The sequence below is a fragment of the Schistosoma haematobium genome, chromosome 5, assembly GCF_000699445.3.
Source record: "Schistosoma haematobium chromosome 5, whole genome shotgun sequence".
Classification (NCBI taxonomy): domain Eukaryota; kingdom Metazoa; phylum Platyhelminthes; class Trematoda; order Strigeidida; family Schistosomatidae; genus Schistosoma; species Schistosoma haematobium.
The window spans coordinates 5,748,892-5,766,656 of record NC_067200.1 but is presented as its reverse complement, the minus strand read 5'-3'; the positions used below and the strand labels follow the sequence as shown (position 1 = coordinate 5,766,656).

Genomic DNA, 17,765 nt, shown 5'->3' with positions numbered 1-17,765 from the left:
AACCGATAAAAACCATGTATTGACTAGTGACTAATTCCAGGAGTTCTAGTGAGAATCCGTCACTGGTACAGTTTGAATAAATCTAGTGTGGGCCAATTATTTACCACCAACATCAGAAGATGACTATGTAATAACGTGAACTGATTGGACTTAGAGATACAAACTATTGAGTGCCAACCCAGTGGTCTGAAAGTTTATCGCTAGCCTGAAGATGTAAAGAGCGTGAACTCAACCGTCAGTGAAGTTATGAATATATACTGTCAAGAAGTCTAATACTAGAACAAAACAACCGTAGAACGCCTCCTTCTTTCAATGGTTTTTTAATTAAGATCAGTTCGTGAATTATGCTACAAGAAATTCAGTAATCTCTTACACTGGAAATATCTTTTTACTACATTATTCTATAACTCCGCCTGTAGCTGTTCTAAAGTTACTACCGAACCCAAGCCCGGGTAAAGGAGAAGGGTTGGGCATGGGGTTAGCAATCCCATCCCGTAGAAAACTAACTCGCTAAAAAAGTCTCCGGCATGTTTATTTAAATTACAAAAGTATTTAGAAAAAATTATGTGAATCAAAACATATTAAACAAACTTTCATTATGGATTTAAATAAACCATAAGGAGGGATATTACATATACACAGATGATAGTTGAAAGATCGATTACAGCTTGTTATTGATCATTGAACAAATGGAACAGTGCAAATACATACATACATATACAAAAGAGCTTCTCCTATAAAAGAACAAACAAACTGAAACATTGAATATATCGATGGTAAGTGGTATAAAGCATTGTAAGCAAATGGTAATTACATAGATACATATGCAATTGTAATACTGATTTAAATAATCTACCTACAACAAACATACCTTACGCAAATCATCAAACTACATCACGAAGCAAGCCCTAACTTAAAATCCTGAAGGGAAACGGAAAAGAGGAAATCCAAAGAACACATTACGTCGGGAAGTAGAAGCAGATATGAAAAAGATGAATAACAACTGGAAAGGATTGCTCAGGACAGGGTTGGATGGAGAACGCTGGTGAGCGGCCTATGCTCCTTAACGAGGAGTAACAGGCGTAAGTAAGTAACAACAGAGATAATAATCATATGAAAAGATGATACATTAACAAGTATGTTGACAAATCAACAAGAAGTAAAAGAAAATCACAACCATCGAAAGAAGAAATGGTGTTTCGTATGTATAGAGAACCCAGTCCCCATACTCAACATAAACAAACAATACAATGAAAGGCAAGAGTAAATAACACAAAATTATGACTATTGATCCCTTCTTAAATATCACATATGTATTGTGTATCATGAATGGGGACATAATGTAAGAAATTGTACAAAAAAAGAAGCATATCACAGAACAATAAAATAATAAGGTATACACATGTGACGATGATTTTAACCACACAAAATTAAAATGAATCCAATTCGTATGTACACAACACTGTTACATGATGATTTCAATTCTATGGACGGTTCTCCTTCTTTCTTTCTTTCTTTTTTTACCAGTCACAGCGTTACTTTAGATTTTTTCAAAAAAAAAAGAAACTAAGATTTCATGTGAATTTGATCAATTTCGCGTTGAACGACGACGATAACAACAACGTCGGTGATGATGTTGTTATCGTGATTTTTTAAAATTTTTCAAAATAGTTTTATTTATAATAGTAATTGGTTTAGTTTGTTGATTATGTTGTTTAATCAATGGTGAAATATTAGTTAACTTATTATTAACATTCATTTGTGATTGAATTTTTGTTAGATCAATTGGTTCAGGGGGATTTTTCATTGTAAAATTTAAAATTGGTTGTTGAGCATTCAAATTTACTTTAACAATATTCGATTGAAGAGATGTAACAGTTTTAGTAGTAGTAGTACTACTACTACTACTTCTAGTAGTAGTATCAACAATATGATCTCTTGATAATAATTGAAGATTATTCTTATTAATTCCATTTAAATTATTCACTGAATTCGTATTACCATTATTTGTATGATGGACTGTGAAAAATTCTAATGAGAATAGAAGGCAACCAACTAATAGTAGACAATAAGCACTAATTGAATGATTACGATAAATTTGTAAAAAACGTGAAATACTATTATGACTACTACTACTACTACTACTACCATTGTAATGAGGATGATGATGATGATGATTACCATTTTTTATTGTGGCGACAATAAGTACCAATGCTGGTAAAATGAAACCAGTCAATGAACCAGCTACACTAGTTGTATATCGAATGATTACTTCAACTGAAATAATAATTAAGAAAAAAAAACACATTTCACTATGTATTAATAATGAGATGGAAAGAGGAGAACAGAAACTTTTGTGAATCATCAAAATTTATTTTATCTGACATTTAGAATGAGACTACTGATATAAGTTCTGAACCTATTAGGTCTAATCCATGTGGAATTAAAGCAATATCAGGGGGAGATGTCAGATAGTCAGCTACAACATAGGACCAGGCACATATATGCATCAGTCCAAGTTGCCATATCTCAGGGAAGATGTAATCTCATGTTGACCGATGACCCTAAAGCAACTTACTTACTTACGCCTGTTACTCCTCGTGAAGGAGCATAGGCTACTCACCAGCATTCTCCATACAATCCTGTCCTGGGCAATCCTTTCCAGCTCCATCCAGTTGTTATTCATCCTTTTCATATCTGCTTCTATTTCCTGACGTAATGTATTCTTTGTCCTTCCTCTTTTCCGCTTTCCTTCAGGAATCCAAGTTAGGGCTTGCCTCGTGATGCAGTTTGATGATTTGAGTAATGTATGTCCTATCCATTTCCATCGTCTTTTCCTAATTTCTTCTTCACCTGGAAGCTGGTTTGTTCTCGCCCAGAGAAGGCTGTTGCTGATACCCTAAAGTAAGCTTGTTAGCTATTTGCTGACTTATAATCAAGGAACGCATGTACTCTCACTGATTTGAAATCATGGGGTTTCGCAATCATTTGTACCAAACTAACTGAGCTCATGGTATCAGATATTCGCTTTCCGTTCTCTCACCTTTGCAAACAATAGTCTTTTCCGTGTGGAGGTACTGAGTAGGACTTCTCTGGAAGAAATACCACTACCACTACTATCTCTTCTACTCCTACTATTATTCCGACTCCATAGCTATGCGCATATTGTTGATTTCATTTCCTTACGTTATTTCAGTGCTTAAGAACTTGGACCGATAATAGTTAATAAAAAACTTATTTATCAGGCAATCAGGTATGAGCCACACTCAGTGTGAGAGCTAATGATACTACTACGCAGTTGTCAAGAACGAAATAGGCGAGGTGAGGCTCGAATCCTGAATTTAGTGGCGTTATAAGTTGAACCTCTTTAACTATTAAGCGCTACTGATCCATACAATTTCAGATCAACTATTAATTGGTCTACATTGTCTAAGACAGATTGAAAACAATAACAAAAATACTGTATAAAATAAAACATTTGAAAGTACTTTTATCCGTAGTTAAACTGAGAAGAAACGAGACAAGTAGTAATGAGATAGTGATTTTTTGAATAAATCTTTTTGGAACTTCTTCAGAAATCATAGGAGTTGAATCGATTTCCAAATCCACACCAAATGAAGTTAATCTCTTTGGGAGAGAAAAGAAAACGGATTTTCCATAAAAATTCCTAAGAAATAAAAGACTTTTTATTGTTTGTAAAATATTAATCATTAATACGATAAAATCGTAGAATAACACTGTTTGTTTTTAGAGAGAAAGATAGGTTGAGCTTATCAGTGACACTAAGTAACAATGCCTGGATGTTTGAGATGAATTTCTCTCCCTCTAAATGTAAATTGTTGCTTCAGGACTGGCCTACGTCAACTAAGGATAATGAAAGAAGTAGTCGAATGCGTCGGCAACTTCACTTATCTTCGACAACCCTAATGGGTTGATGTCTGACAAAATCACTACACAGATTCAGAAAGATCGTTTGGCTTTCGCTAACTCACATCACCTATGGTGAAGGTGAGATATCCGTCTATCAATTCAGAGATGAGTATACCTCGCGGCAGTTCGTTTTGTTCTACTTTACGGCTGCGAGACGTGACCATAAAGAGTAAGAGACACGCGTAAATTACAAGTTCGTGGAGGTCCTACGACTTTTGAGTTTGATGGATGGTTCCTGGCTATGTATCCAACGTCGAAAAGTTTCATATTACCATGAAATAGTCGTCTAGTGATCGGTAGTTTTCAATTTTTGTAGCGTAATTACTTAGTAGTTAAAGCGTCCAGATTTAAACCATTAGATTACGAGTTTGAAATTCACGTAATTTTACTTCGGTTTGCGCAACTGTGTAAGGTATCACCGTTAGCTCTCATACAAGCAATGCAGCCTAGTAATACTGAGTATATGAACCTATACTCGGTAATTAAACACAATTAACTGATTAAAACCTAGTGAGATACTAAAGATACTAATCTATCAGGATGTAAAGATAACTGCTATAATTTTATACATTAAATATTAAAATAGTCGATTATCAAACTCCATCGAAGTATTGCTTGTGTATAGCTGAACAACATTGAGGTTAGTACAGAAGTAGAGTACAATGTGAAAATGACATGTTGGTAGGTGAAGTTGTGGACTTTTATCATTTGAAATGACTAGGACATATGTTACGTATACTTTCATTGACAATGTGAAATTATTAACAATTATAGTATGATGAGAATGGGTGTTTGTGGAGATCGTAGTAATTTTAACAATTGAATTTATGAGTCGATCTAAGTTAAACCACCACTGAAGGTCCTGGATTCGAATCCCATGTGCGTGATAATGAACAAGCACAGTTGAAGAGTCCCATGCTGGAACGAACCGGCTGTCCAGTGCTTCCACGTTTTCAATGGTGGTCTAAATTAGATCGACTCGTGAATTGAACTATTAAAATTATAATGTGAATTAAATTGATGTGATCAATTTCTTGGCGAGATAATTATCTCCCTATAGTTGGAGACATGATATACAAGTCACTTGTCTAGCTTCAATTGACTCATGATTTCAATCATTGAAATTTCTAAAATCTCCACAAAACCCCTTCTGATAATAATCATCTGCTCACAAGTGATTGACTTCAAGAGATACTCCTGGATTTCTAGTGAGAAGCCGTTACCAGTGGAGTTGAACCAGGTCTGTTGTGAGATATAAACTCACTGAAGACAATGGTGTACGGTGGCACAACTTCGTACATTTCAATCAGTTCATTTTCTAGTCAATGATATACATTTGTACTCTAGGTCATTTCTGATTGGCTTACTATATACATTAGAGTTAATGCATGTAAATAACAGTATAAAAACCTCTAGAAGATGAGACTATCATTTATTGAACGATCTTTGAGCAATGCTTAAGTGATCTTGAAAATGTCCGCTTACTAAATAGGGTTATAAATGAGTGTGAGGAAAAGTAGTATTAAGAGTAAAGGTTAAAAGTTTGGGCACCCAGGCAGTATCACAGCCCTCACACATATCAAATGAGATTTGTGTGGCGCATATGTATTTGATGCCTCCTTGTACCAATATCTGTGTTCAAATAAAAATATAAAAAAGGGTTTTTCATCATGAACTGAATACAGTTATAATATCCTGATATTATTTAACCATATAAATGAATGAAGGGATTTCACATCAAAAATTCAAGACTTGTTATCTTAAATCTAATTAGGTCATCCATCAATTACAGTCTCGCCATCTAAAATATTTTGTACTATATAACAAACAAGTTATAAGAATTTATCAAAGTTCATAGACATTAATGACAATGAAAACAAGTGGACAATGGAGCATGTGTGTGTGTGTGTGGGGGGGTATGATTTGAAAACAAAAAACAAACAAACAGAATGATATTGATATTTTATTGTAGTACTAATGAAAAATGAACACTGAAAAGAAGATAGAAACTAAAAGAAGAGAATGAGAATGTCATTATTGCGGTCATTGTGATTGGTTCCTACAAAATATCAAATCAATAGGTTAACGAAACTATTAAAGTGAATTGAATTCACTTAGTTACAGCATTTATGTATACACATATAATATAGTGATGTAAGAGACTAAGAAGAATGTGTTGAAATATATTTTATCCCAAAAATCTCAATATTATTACACTAAACGTGTCACATTGAAAAAAAGTGATTATTTATTCAAAAACATTAACATTGGTACAAACGGGTATCAATATATATGACCTAGACAAATCATTCAATTTATGTGTGGGATAGGATACTGTTCTGATGTACAAACCGAATAAGGGTGGTTTTCTTAGAACGGGCCACTCAGCCAACACTCCACATAGAGGCCCAATCTACAAAGGCAATCGAGCAACGTAAACAGATACGGTTCCATGGTATCCGGTGACCGACAATTGGTTTATACGCCATTTGTTCTTTCAAGACCTTGGAGTCCATGTGCACCATTGATGTGGAATCAGAATTTTCTAACTCCATTACATGGGTTCTCCATTTCCACCAACCCAGTCTGGACGGTGTAAACAAAACCCTCACCGCGAGAAGGCAGTGAGTATATACGTGTGGTCATGTGAAAGCATTTCGAGAGGGAGAGCTGACTCACCCCAATCTCGGCAGCAGCATGGCGTCGGGGAGGGTCGTTATTATTGCCATTATTATCAATTCCCAATTTGATCTACTTTTCCTCAACACTCTAGGTTTAGTTTTTTCCTTCTCTCTTCGAATCTCATTTGTATATTGTACTTTTTAGAATTTTATTTTACATAATTTTAAGTTATCTTTGTGTTGTTATGTAACTATTACTGATGCTTAAGACTTAGTAACTGAATCTTCTCTTAACGCTTATTTTTTACTAGTCAAATTCATGAGTCGATCTAAAAAAAGACCATTATTGAAAACTTAGAAGTATTATCAATCGATCCATGATCTTGCATAACCCTTCATCATTTTCTGAGGTGGATAACTGTCTCCATCTGACACGGATTGAACTCACAATCGATCCATGATCTTGCGCAACATTTTTGTTAACTGATGCTTCTTATCATTACTACATTTTTCTTACTGTGCTGACATTAAGTGTAGCAATTTGAATCAATACAAATTTATGCTGAGTTTTCTACGTTGTCTATGACTGACTGAAATATTAACGAACAATATTCAATTAAGGTGTACGTTTTCAATGGTATATGTGACACAAAAGATTTCATTTTAATTGAGTGATCACTGAGTAGTGATGAATATTATGTCTGTTCAGACCTTAGCAATGATTGAGTTCTATTTGATGTAATCACTAATGACTTGAAATTAAGTACAATCGGTTTATTTGTTAGCCGACTCTACACTTGTGTTTCTTGTTAGTTGATATACTTGACAACAAGATACAGTTGAAATTTTGAGGGAAACTGGTGCTCTTTTATGAGATTCAATATTTCTTGAAATTCTAGACATCCTTTACTGATGAGTGACAACCAGTAAAAAGCCTAGACTAAGCAGAATCGTCTGCCGACTGACTACTGCCAACCAGCTAACGTAAAAAACCATTTCATTTCCACATTGACTGCTTTATTGAATCAAGTTGAAATGATACCACATCTCTAAAAAACATTACGACATTAGCTTACACATTTGAACTGTGCACATTTTTCACTTTGGTTTGAGTAAATATACAGTTGTAGTATCTTTATTTCTAATAATTAAAATACGGTTTGAAGATTAGTATGTAGTGAACGAAGACTTGGTAGGAATAACCAATATATTGTTTAATACAAAATTAAACAGCGTCTTAGTAAAATATGAAAATCATACATTCAATATATTATTTGTACAGCTTCTTTGCGTTGTCCTTTACCTAATACCCCATTATTCGTCTAATTCTATTATTATTTTGATTCCTCTCCGATTTCATTTCTGTTATTTCTCTTTTGCTGTTAGGCATTCCACTTCCGATTGCGACTACATACTAGTTATATCCGACAATATAGGCAGCACACATAACAAGTACATTGACCTACAATTGGTTACTACACCCAAAACGGTACCCTATTATTTTAAATAGAATAGTTGAAATTCAAGTCAGTCAATAACTTGACAGTCATCTATCTTATGAAAGTCTTTCTAATTACACAAATAAAAGGTCGATACCAGTACAGTCAGAGCATATACAGACATACGTACATATACTGTGGTGTATGCTGCTGATGTCGACAGATATAAGTAGTAGGCATCACCAATCGAGAGTGGAATTTCTGGCGGCAGAAGATTAATAAAATCGAAGAGAACGAGAACAGAGAGTGATTGTTATAGAAACGAAGGAACAACAAAACCGGAGACAATTGATGGATATTTTACGAATGAAGTATTTACTGTATGGTTCTCAGATTTTACCAAGGTATTCTGTAATGTTATATTAAAATACATTTGGTTGTCCCCACCTGTGTTCTCGTTCAATATAATACGACTAATTAGTGTTGTTAGGGGAGTAATAAAATGGATAGGATGAATTAAATACACCGACTTACTTTTTGACATAATAAATTGTATACAGTTTGACGTAATGGGTAAATAATCAGCGGTATAGAGACAATGTTGGTTAGTAGAAATCCAACACGTATACAGAAACTACGTAAATCATCTGGATACATTAGAAAGACGTTACCGGAAAATATTGTCCTTTTCGAACTAATAAATGCTACGTAGCCAAAGAAACCAAACTATACAACAAGACAGAAACAATGATAATAATAATAATAATGAATTAAAACTTATGATAAACACTAAATATGAAGTTCTTGTGGTTTGTATCACAAATTAGTCGGAATTAAACAGTTGTTTAAGACTGGGAAACATTAGATAGTTGTTTTATTCCGGGACTCGTCAACATAGCGCTCCACAACCATATCGAATCCAGGAATTTCAGATTTTGCGATGAACACAGCCTTTAAACCAGTAAGTTAATATTGAATGGTTTACATTTTTTTAGCTTTCGTCAATATTCTTGATGTTACACGACTATTGTCGACTGTGATTGGTGATAATTGTCTCACATTCAAGACGGCTGGATTCTACTGATTACATTCTCCCAGTATGAATCTGGGAGTTAACTCTTGAAAATGGTTCCCTGGTGAGCACATGAGGGCAGAACAAGAGATAATAGAATGGATCTCTGTTAACATTCGCCTATGAGCTGTTCGGCTAAACGACTCCGTAAGAGCTCGGAAGGATAGGGACAAACGTCGTTGCCTCTTTATCATTTCTGCCTACGCTCCCATTGACCGCAGCTCGAATGAAGTGAAAGATGAATTTTACAGAAAGCTATCTGAACTTCTTCAGAAAGCTAAACGTTCAGACATAGTACTCGTAGCAGGTGACTTTAATGCCCAGATAGGTAGTTTAAACTAAACAGAAAGACATTTAGGTAGGTATTTTAGTATTCCGACACAACGAACAAATAATGGTGATCGTCTGCTGCAACTGTGCTCAAACAATCGTTTATTTTTAGCAAACACAAATTTTAAGCATAAGGAGAGACATCGTCTAACATGGCGACCCCCTGCACCAAACCAACTTGGACCGATGCATATATGTGCCTGGTCCTACGTTGTAGCTGACTGATGGACTGAGAGGATTTGTTGATATTTTTTAAGTTTTGGCAGTTCGTGTAAAAACACAGTAGTCTAGAGATTTACCGCTCAGCATAAGACATAAAGGTACAGAAAAGAACAGAATGATATCAACTGAGTAGCCACTGGAAATCAAAGGGCACTGAACAACTGTTGCTTCGTCCTAGTATGAAACCCGTCGCCAATTGATGCACGTCCACACAATCGTTCCAAGTATTGTGATCCCATGAGCTTCAGATCTCGCAATGAGCATGACACAACTATTGAGCCATTTGAATAATGATCTACTATCTTTCGTTCATAACAAAACACGACCATTTATCGATATTAACTGATTGTATTTGTCTCTCACTACCAATACGACTGAGGTTTAACCAGTCGTTCATGTTCTGTTATTTGAAATCAATAATGTGTATGAATCGATTCTGCGACTGAGTAGTATCTAAGTTACTATAAGACCTAAAAGTCCTGGGATTCAATTCCTCCAAGATTTTCAACCATTCACCAACTGATATCTGTCAGTGGATGTAAAGCCAACTTTATGATGAACAATCGTAACAAAATATGATGTGACCAATCAAAACCTTATTTAATTAGCTATAGTAAATTGACATTGATTCGATTTCACCACAATGGGACTCGAACTAGCGACTATGACCAAGCCATTACTTTTCATAAACAATCCAACCGTTAAATGCATACAACAACCTGACAAATATGGCATCATCAAATATTCTACACGCTCCTTCAAAGACATATTTCCTCTTAGTTTCAATTTCTACCTCAGTACAATGGAAGTTGGTCGCGCAATTTCGTGGATTGGTTGATGTTAGACACTAACACCATTGGATGCCGGCTCAGTGGTCTGATGGTTAAGTGCTCAGGCGCAAAGCCAGTAGGTCCTGGGTTCGAATCCTGCGGGGTGCGGGATCGTGGATGCGCACCGCTGAGAAGTCCCATACTAGGACGAAACGGCCGTCCAGTGCTTCCAGGTTTCCAACGGTGGTCTAACATCAATTGATTCATGATCTCAACCAAAAAAAATCTGTATGAATTGTTTTCTCATGTGGAGAAAACACCGACTGTTGTATAAATCTGTCAAGATACAAATTATTATAAAATATTACAAAGTATACAAATAAATTGATCAGAATGATTTTTAAATTGTATTCATGAGTTGATCTAAGCTAGACCTCTATTCAAAACCTGGAAACACTGGACGAACGTTTCGTCCTAGTATGTGACTCATCAGAAGAGTGCATCCACGATTCCAGAACCTTCAGTCTCCCGCGCGGAATCATGAATGCACACTGCTGAGGAGTCTCATACTAGAACGAAAAACGGCCGGCCAGTGCTCCGAGGTTTTGAATAGAGGTCTAGCTTAGATCAAGTCGTGAACTCAACAAACAAACGAACAACAACTTACAAATCCATAAACTATAGCCACTGTAATCAATGCAACACGAACTATCAATCGCATATTTGATAATGTTGGCTGAAAAGATTTAGATGATGTGATATGTAATTGTCTAAAAAAAAGAAAAAAAAGAAGAGAATATGATAATAAAATTAGTTTGATTAATAATAAAAAGTACATGAAGATTGTTGAAATCTTTCTTTTTGTTGTTGGTTTACACAGTTAAACCATTATTAAACGTTCTTTGAGAAATTTCATATACATAGTTCCCTTTATCGTTTTGCTCTTTTCATTATTAAACGCTAGGCAGTCGTATTGGATGGTAGCTGTTTTGTTCTAGAAGTGGGACTACTACAGAGAAGTGAACATGTACAAATTGACTGAGGATTGAACCAAGAAACTTTGAGTCTTGAGATGAATGTTCAATTTTCAGACTATTGATTGAGTCTTTTATTAGCTGACATTTTCCAAGTTTAATCAATCCACGATATTACGTGACTACTAATATAAATCCAATTGAAATGGATAACTACTGCCTGATACTTAATATGGTTGAACTGCGTTGGTTATGACTTCTCTACAAAACGTCAAGAGATCTGAGGCTCATGTTTCAGTTGTTCAATGCTTCATGGTTTCCAGTGATTGTTTAAATGAAGTCAGTCTGTAATCTAAACTGTACAGTGGTGACGATTACAATAACAATTTTAAGGAATCTTAAAATGAGAAATAACAAAATACAGACGATGTTGTAATAAATGTTGAAACTGAGTAGATGAAATGCATTTAATGAAGGTAAATAAAATATGTAATAGTGATCAATTATTGATCCGGTTTGAACGTCGGATATTCGATTTTCGTTCTCTATTTTGTAAACAACACCCTTGTCACGAAAAAGGCAGTGAGCAGGACTTCTCTGGTAGTGGGTATATATGTATGGCCATAAGAGAGCATTTTCGTGAGAGAGAGCGCACCCGCCCCTACTCGCATCAGGACACTGATGAATGAACAAAACATTTTTGATTGTAGTGAATTCATTTGAATCTATGACTGTGAATAAGTGGAGGAACTATCTAAGATTTTAGTTAGTAGATATCTAGCATATCACGCGAACCAGGTTTACATCTTGCTTTAAGATGAAACAAAGTGAATGAACTTGTGATATTTAACATTTAATTATGACTGTACTGTAAGTCATGTTATGCATTCTGTTAGACTGCGGTCTGAAATACAATAAAGGGTGTGTCGCACTTGGTGAAACTCTGGAAGAGATGGAGCCTTTTACGTACATAAGTGGTATCATTGATGTACAAGGGAATCTGATGCAGATGTGAAGGCACATATTAGCAAAGCGAAGGCAGCATTCCTCAAATTGAAGAACATCTGGAGCTCAAAACAAATACGAGACAACACCAAAGTCACAATTCACAATACCAAATTCATTTCAATCCTGTTGTACGGAGCTAAATCTTCGAGAACTACTACAACCATCACCAAAAAAGTACAAATATTTATAAAAAAGTTTCTACGCAAGATACTCAATGTCCGTTGGTCAGACACCATCAGCAACAACCCAATAGAGCAGAGAGTACAACCAGCTGCCTATTGAGGAGGAAATCAGAAAGAGACACCGGAGGTGGTTTAAACAAACACTGAAATTATCAAGCCGCTTAAGGCAAATCGTAACCTGGAATTCTCAAGACGAAAAGAAAAGAAACGGACCATAGAACACACAGCTCCAAGACTCGGAGGTAAAAATCAAAACCATGAATAGAACTTGGCAACAAGAGTAAAGAAGAGTTCGGGACAGAGCTAGTTAGCGGCCTATGACTCAAGAGGGGTAACAGGTAGAAGTAAGTTCACTACAAACTGAAGAAGCATTAAAAAAAACACATTCGTCAGGAATTTCGGCGTTATCCAAGAACATAACTGAGTATATAAGATGACTAAAGTTGTAGTTTGCAACTTAACACAGGTTATAACCTACTTTTATTTAGGAAATCTATCGATACAATATCTCTAGACAATTGTCTATTTATACATTATCAACAAAATAGATTTACTGAATAATCTGACTGCATAATTTGAAATTAAAGAAAAAACTTGTACAAGTAGGCGTTAAACGAAACAATTCTCATACTAAACGGACCTTATTTCTACTTCAGTTAGTTAAAGCAACGTGGAATACGGACACATTTACTTATGTTTTTTTATATTTGCTAAGTATCCAGTGTGTGTGTGTGTGTACAGCGCGACAGTTAAATTAAGACAGAAACTATTTGCTGTTTACTAGTTGGTTCACTTTTTAGGTGAAACAGGTCACAGGAAATTATAACTGTTAACATAATACAAAATTCTTAAACGACATTAAGAACTGAAGCAACAGAAATGGACAAACTGAATTTGTTCAGTTGGCTTACAGGTATAGACTGGTATACTTGACCGCAAGTTATACTTTAATTATGATGTCTAGTAGTGATACTATCCAATTGTTTCAATCGAAGTGGGGCAGAGTTCGAACATGAAACTTAGTGACTACAAGCCCAGAGCGTTACCACAGAACCACCGCTCCACATATGAACCGCTGGACGCCGACTCAATCCTCTAGAGTTTAAACCTTCATCAAAAGATCCGATACTCGAGGTTCGACGGCTGGCGAGCTCGTGGATAGACACTGTCGAGGAGCTGTCTATTGCTTCCTGCTCTTCAGTGGGTACTTAAGATCAGGTCGTGATGTAAATTATGAAAGCACAATAACGCTAAATTAGCAATTCTTAGTGGCAATAAACGACTGTTGCGCACAGAACGTATGAGCTGTGACACCCACAAACATAGTGAATAGTATACATTAGAACAGATGAAATCCAAGTCATCATCAAAGTAAATTAGTGAATAGTACTTTGTCGGTCGACTTAGTGGAGGCAGCATTAGAGTTTTTTTCTGTTATTGTAGTAATGATCAATTTTACTGGAGATAGAAATGAAATCTGCAAAAAACAACTCACGTTTGACAGAACATTGAAGCTAAAAATATAGGAATACATTCAATCAGACCAGCTGGTTTCCACCAATTCATTTCTTCCCAAGGCATATTGGAAATTAATCGAGGTAGACCAAGTATAAAAATCATCTGAACAGAAAATAATTTTTTTGTTTTCATAAAAATTAATAATTTTTGAAGGTTGGTTACAAAATCAAAGTCCATTGGGCGTAAATTCTTAAATGATACAAAATATAAAACCGACTTAATGGTGGTTAAATTGACCGTAGTTGCTACACGTTGATGTGGCAGTCAAGTTTGGACATCATGAGGATCTAATTGAGTTATATTGACTGAAATGATCGTTCCTGAAGGTCCTATATGATCATAGCTAGGTTGGTTGGAGGGCAGTCAAATCTAAATGCAATAGATTTAAAGTTCGAAGGTTGAGTTGAAATACCGACCGCACAAAGATGTGACGATAGTAAGGTGTTTCTCTCAGACAATTACCATCTACAGTGGTGTTACATTCTCATAACAGGTGGTAAAAAAATGTTAGCCCAAAAAATAGTGCACCTCACTTTATCTCATGGACTTCTGTTGTCGATGCTAAAGTACGTAGCTAAAACATCAAAAAATCATGTACAAACACGCTGTGTGACCTACCTCATGCAGCTGTTCCTTGAGCTCTGTAGTCAAGTTTCCGTATCGTCAAGACCATCACCTATAACCCAGTTTCCTTTACAGGTTATTACTCAGGAAGTATCTTTCCACAGGGAAGTGGCAACTGTTCACAAACCAATAGTAACACTCGAGATCACTATGACTGAATAGTAGTTAAACGTAAAGATCGGCTAGATACATCGGTTTTACTTGTATTTCAAACATTCTTCATACTGTTCTAAAAGGCGAATAACTCACATAGTACTACTTCAGAGACAGTATTTTTACTAGGTTAATTGGATAATAACTAAGTGACGTTATTGTAAGGACTGATCCAAGAACGCACTTACATTGATTAGTGGAGAATAATTAAATCTATATAGTGTAGTCCATAAATCACTTTTAGTAAACGATAGTGTTAATTACTGATAGTGATTCATAGATTATAGAGCCAATGGTCTAATATCTGAAGATTAATAGTGAATGACGTGAGGATTTGTATATTTTAAGTGACCGAAAACGCTTTCAAAATAAAAATCGTATAAACGAAGTCTTGTTGTAGTCAAAATTTGAAATGAAAGATTATAGCTTAGTTTAAATCAGTTGAGAGTTATAAGTTCAACATGCCATGCTTTGAACAAGTTGTTTAGCGGTTAAATAACTTGCTTTTCAAATCTCTAGGTTAAAGGTTCTAACCCTCATATACTTCTTCATTTACCTTGGTTTAGCCAAATGAACAGTATGAAGAGCTTTCACTAAAAGTACCGCCTAGAGTTGAGTACATAAAGTTTTACTTGATTAGTAAACTGTAAGCAGCCATAATTATTCTGAAAAATTTTAATCAATCTGATATACTGAGTCAATCAGATATAAGGCAAATGATCAATGAGAAATGATTTAGGTTCAATTTCTGAGGAAGTAGACACATGCTATAGGTCTAAAAGTGTAACTTAATTTTCTGTGGAATATGTATCTATATTCATAAATGAGTTATGGATATATAGTTTATTTGGTTGAAACAATAAAAGCTTCTTGTTCAATCATGGTTTGCTTACTTAGGTATCTGGTTGGGTTAGCCTATAGGAAGCTTGTACATCACTAATCGACTTGGACGATCGTAGAAAATAGCACAATCTTAATCATCTCTTTGCATTCATTGAATGGAATATTATATTAAAAGGCTTATGCAAGCCTAGTCTTGACAATACTTTCATTGTACAAATGAAGCAAAATATATTACACAGTTATATATTACAAAAACTGTAAGCACTAATAGTCTAAGAAATATTGCTAGGATCCGCTAGGACCACTGGGTATGTAACAGAGAGGTTAGGCTCGGGGTATTAGGGAGCGCGAAATGCTCACTAGTGTTGGAAACTGATGGAAGAAAGTCAGAGGCGGCCAAACCAAAACGTGGCATCAATTCATAAAGTCACGAACTTCTGGTCTGAGCCATGTTGGTAGATGCAAACTATTTGGTAAGCGTCCGTGTGACTATCGTAACCAATAGTTGGAGACTTTGGGTGACATGGCTCAGAATCAATCACAATGACATGGGTGTGTACACTCTTTGTTTTCCCTCAAACTGTGAGATTAAAATTACTTTATACGAACTAATTCTTTCTGTACCATTAAAGTAACTACTTCTATGATTTTGATGTACATCTTGTTGTGCTAATGAGGTATGGCAAATTGGACCGATCCATACATATATGTACCCGGTCCTATGTTGTAGATAACTCAGTGACTGACTGTAAGCACTAATTTATCAACCTAATTCCTTCAAGTTAATCTTGGCATATATGAAAAAATCAGGTGAATAGTTTTATTCATTTTTTGTATAGAACTTACATGAAAAGTAACTACACCATAAAATAGACTTGTAAATACATTCAATCGAAGTAAACTTTGAACTTTTGAAACTAAACAAAGCGGTACTAAAGTAACTGTAAACGTCACTAGTAGAATAAATCGAAGCTGATGAGTTGGCTAAATAATATAGAAGAGGAGAAATGAAAGAGAAAAAAAATCATCCTAATGTAAAAATGTTTTAAAAGGTTAATGAATATTTATTTGTTTTTAAATTAAGATCATGAATTGATCAATGTTAGACCAATATTGATATCCTAGAAGTAGTGGATGGATTTTCCGTCATAGTATGAGACTCCTCAATAAAAAAAACTTAACAATCTTTACAATCCCATACTGATAATTATCATGTGCTCACTAGGGACTAGCTTTAAGAGGTCATTCTCGAAGTTCTAATGAGAAGCCGTGACCAGTGGAACTAACCTGTGTTGAGTGTGAGGTGATTATTCACCGATGACAACGGAAGATGGTCGCCAAATATCATGGATTGGTTGGAGTTAGACATTAACACTATTGGATGCCAGCGGTTAGGCATTCGCACGCAAGACTGAAGGTCATGGATTTGCATCCCTTCTGAGGGATCGTGGATGCGCACTTTTGAAGAGTCCCATACTAAGACAAAATGGCCACCTAATGCTTCCAGGTTTTCAATAGTGGTTTAATTGGTCAATTCATGATCTCAATTAAAACTCAACGATCTTCACAATCCTATACTGATAACAAATGTTTAGACATGCAGAAATAGTCAACATGTTGAATGATTTAAACTATTATATATTCAATTTTCAATTATTTCGTTTATGAATCTGAGCTTTGTATCTACTACTCTAGTATGTATAGTGAAAGTACTTCTATTCTTAGTAAGAAAAAAAAAGAATAATAAACACGATGTAAAGTTTAGTAAACATGAGTTAGTTATATTTAATTCATGAATTGCATTGTTAATGAGATAGGTTTGTAATATATGAGACAGGATGATAATTAGATCTTATAGTTAGTCATTAATTCTATTGGAAGATTCATTGATTAATTACTTATCATTGTTATAACCAACAATTATTTATTTATTACATAACTTCAAATTATATTTAGGCTCATATTCAAAATTTTGTATATAAACGAGCTATTCTAATAGAAAAGTTTATTCTACTGGAAATATTTCTCATTATTTGATACCAGTTCAATTATCGAATTACATCAATAATTCAGTCTTGT

General features: G+C 35.0%; 1 protein-coding gene across 3 annotated transcripts in view; it reads right to left on the bottom strand.

The window, feature by feature from the left end:
• Nucleotides 1–304: 304 nt before the first annotated feature.
• The window catches only part of MS3_00009031 (uncharacterized protein), a gene marked incomplete at its 5' end in the record, with an annotated part of 33,279 nt that continues 15,818 nt past the window's right edge, over nt 305–17,765 (bottom strand). Inside the window, 6 exons of one of the 3 annotated variants that reach the window (XM_051217368.1) lie at nt 305–2,277; nt 3,489–3,627; nt 8,525–8,716; nt 11,052–11,154; nt 14,044–14,168; nt 16,533–16,670. In XM_051217368.1, the coding sequence (XP_051064758.1) occupies nt 1,640–2,277; nt 3,489–3,627; nt 8,525–8,716; nt 11,052–11,154; nt 14,044–14,168; nt 16,533–16,670 (1,335 nt within the window). In that variant the 3' untranslated portion in view covers nt 305–1,639. Of the gene's footprint in view, nt 2,278–3,488; nt 8,717–11,051; nt 11,155–14,043; nt 14,256–16,532; nt 16,671–17,765 lie in introns of all 3 variants that reach the window. The other 2 variants (XM_012941103.3, XM_051217367.1) reach the window with 2 other exon arrangements.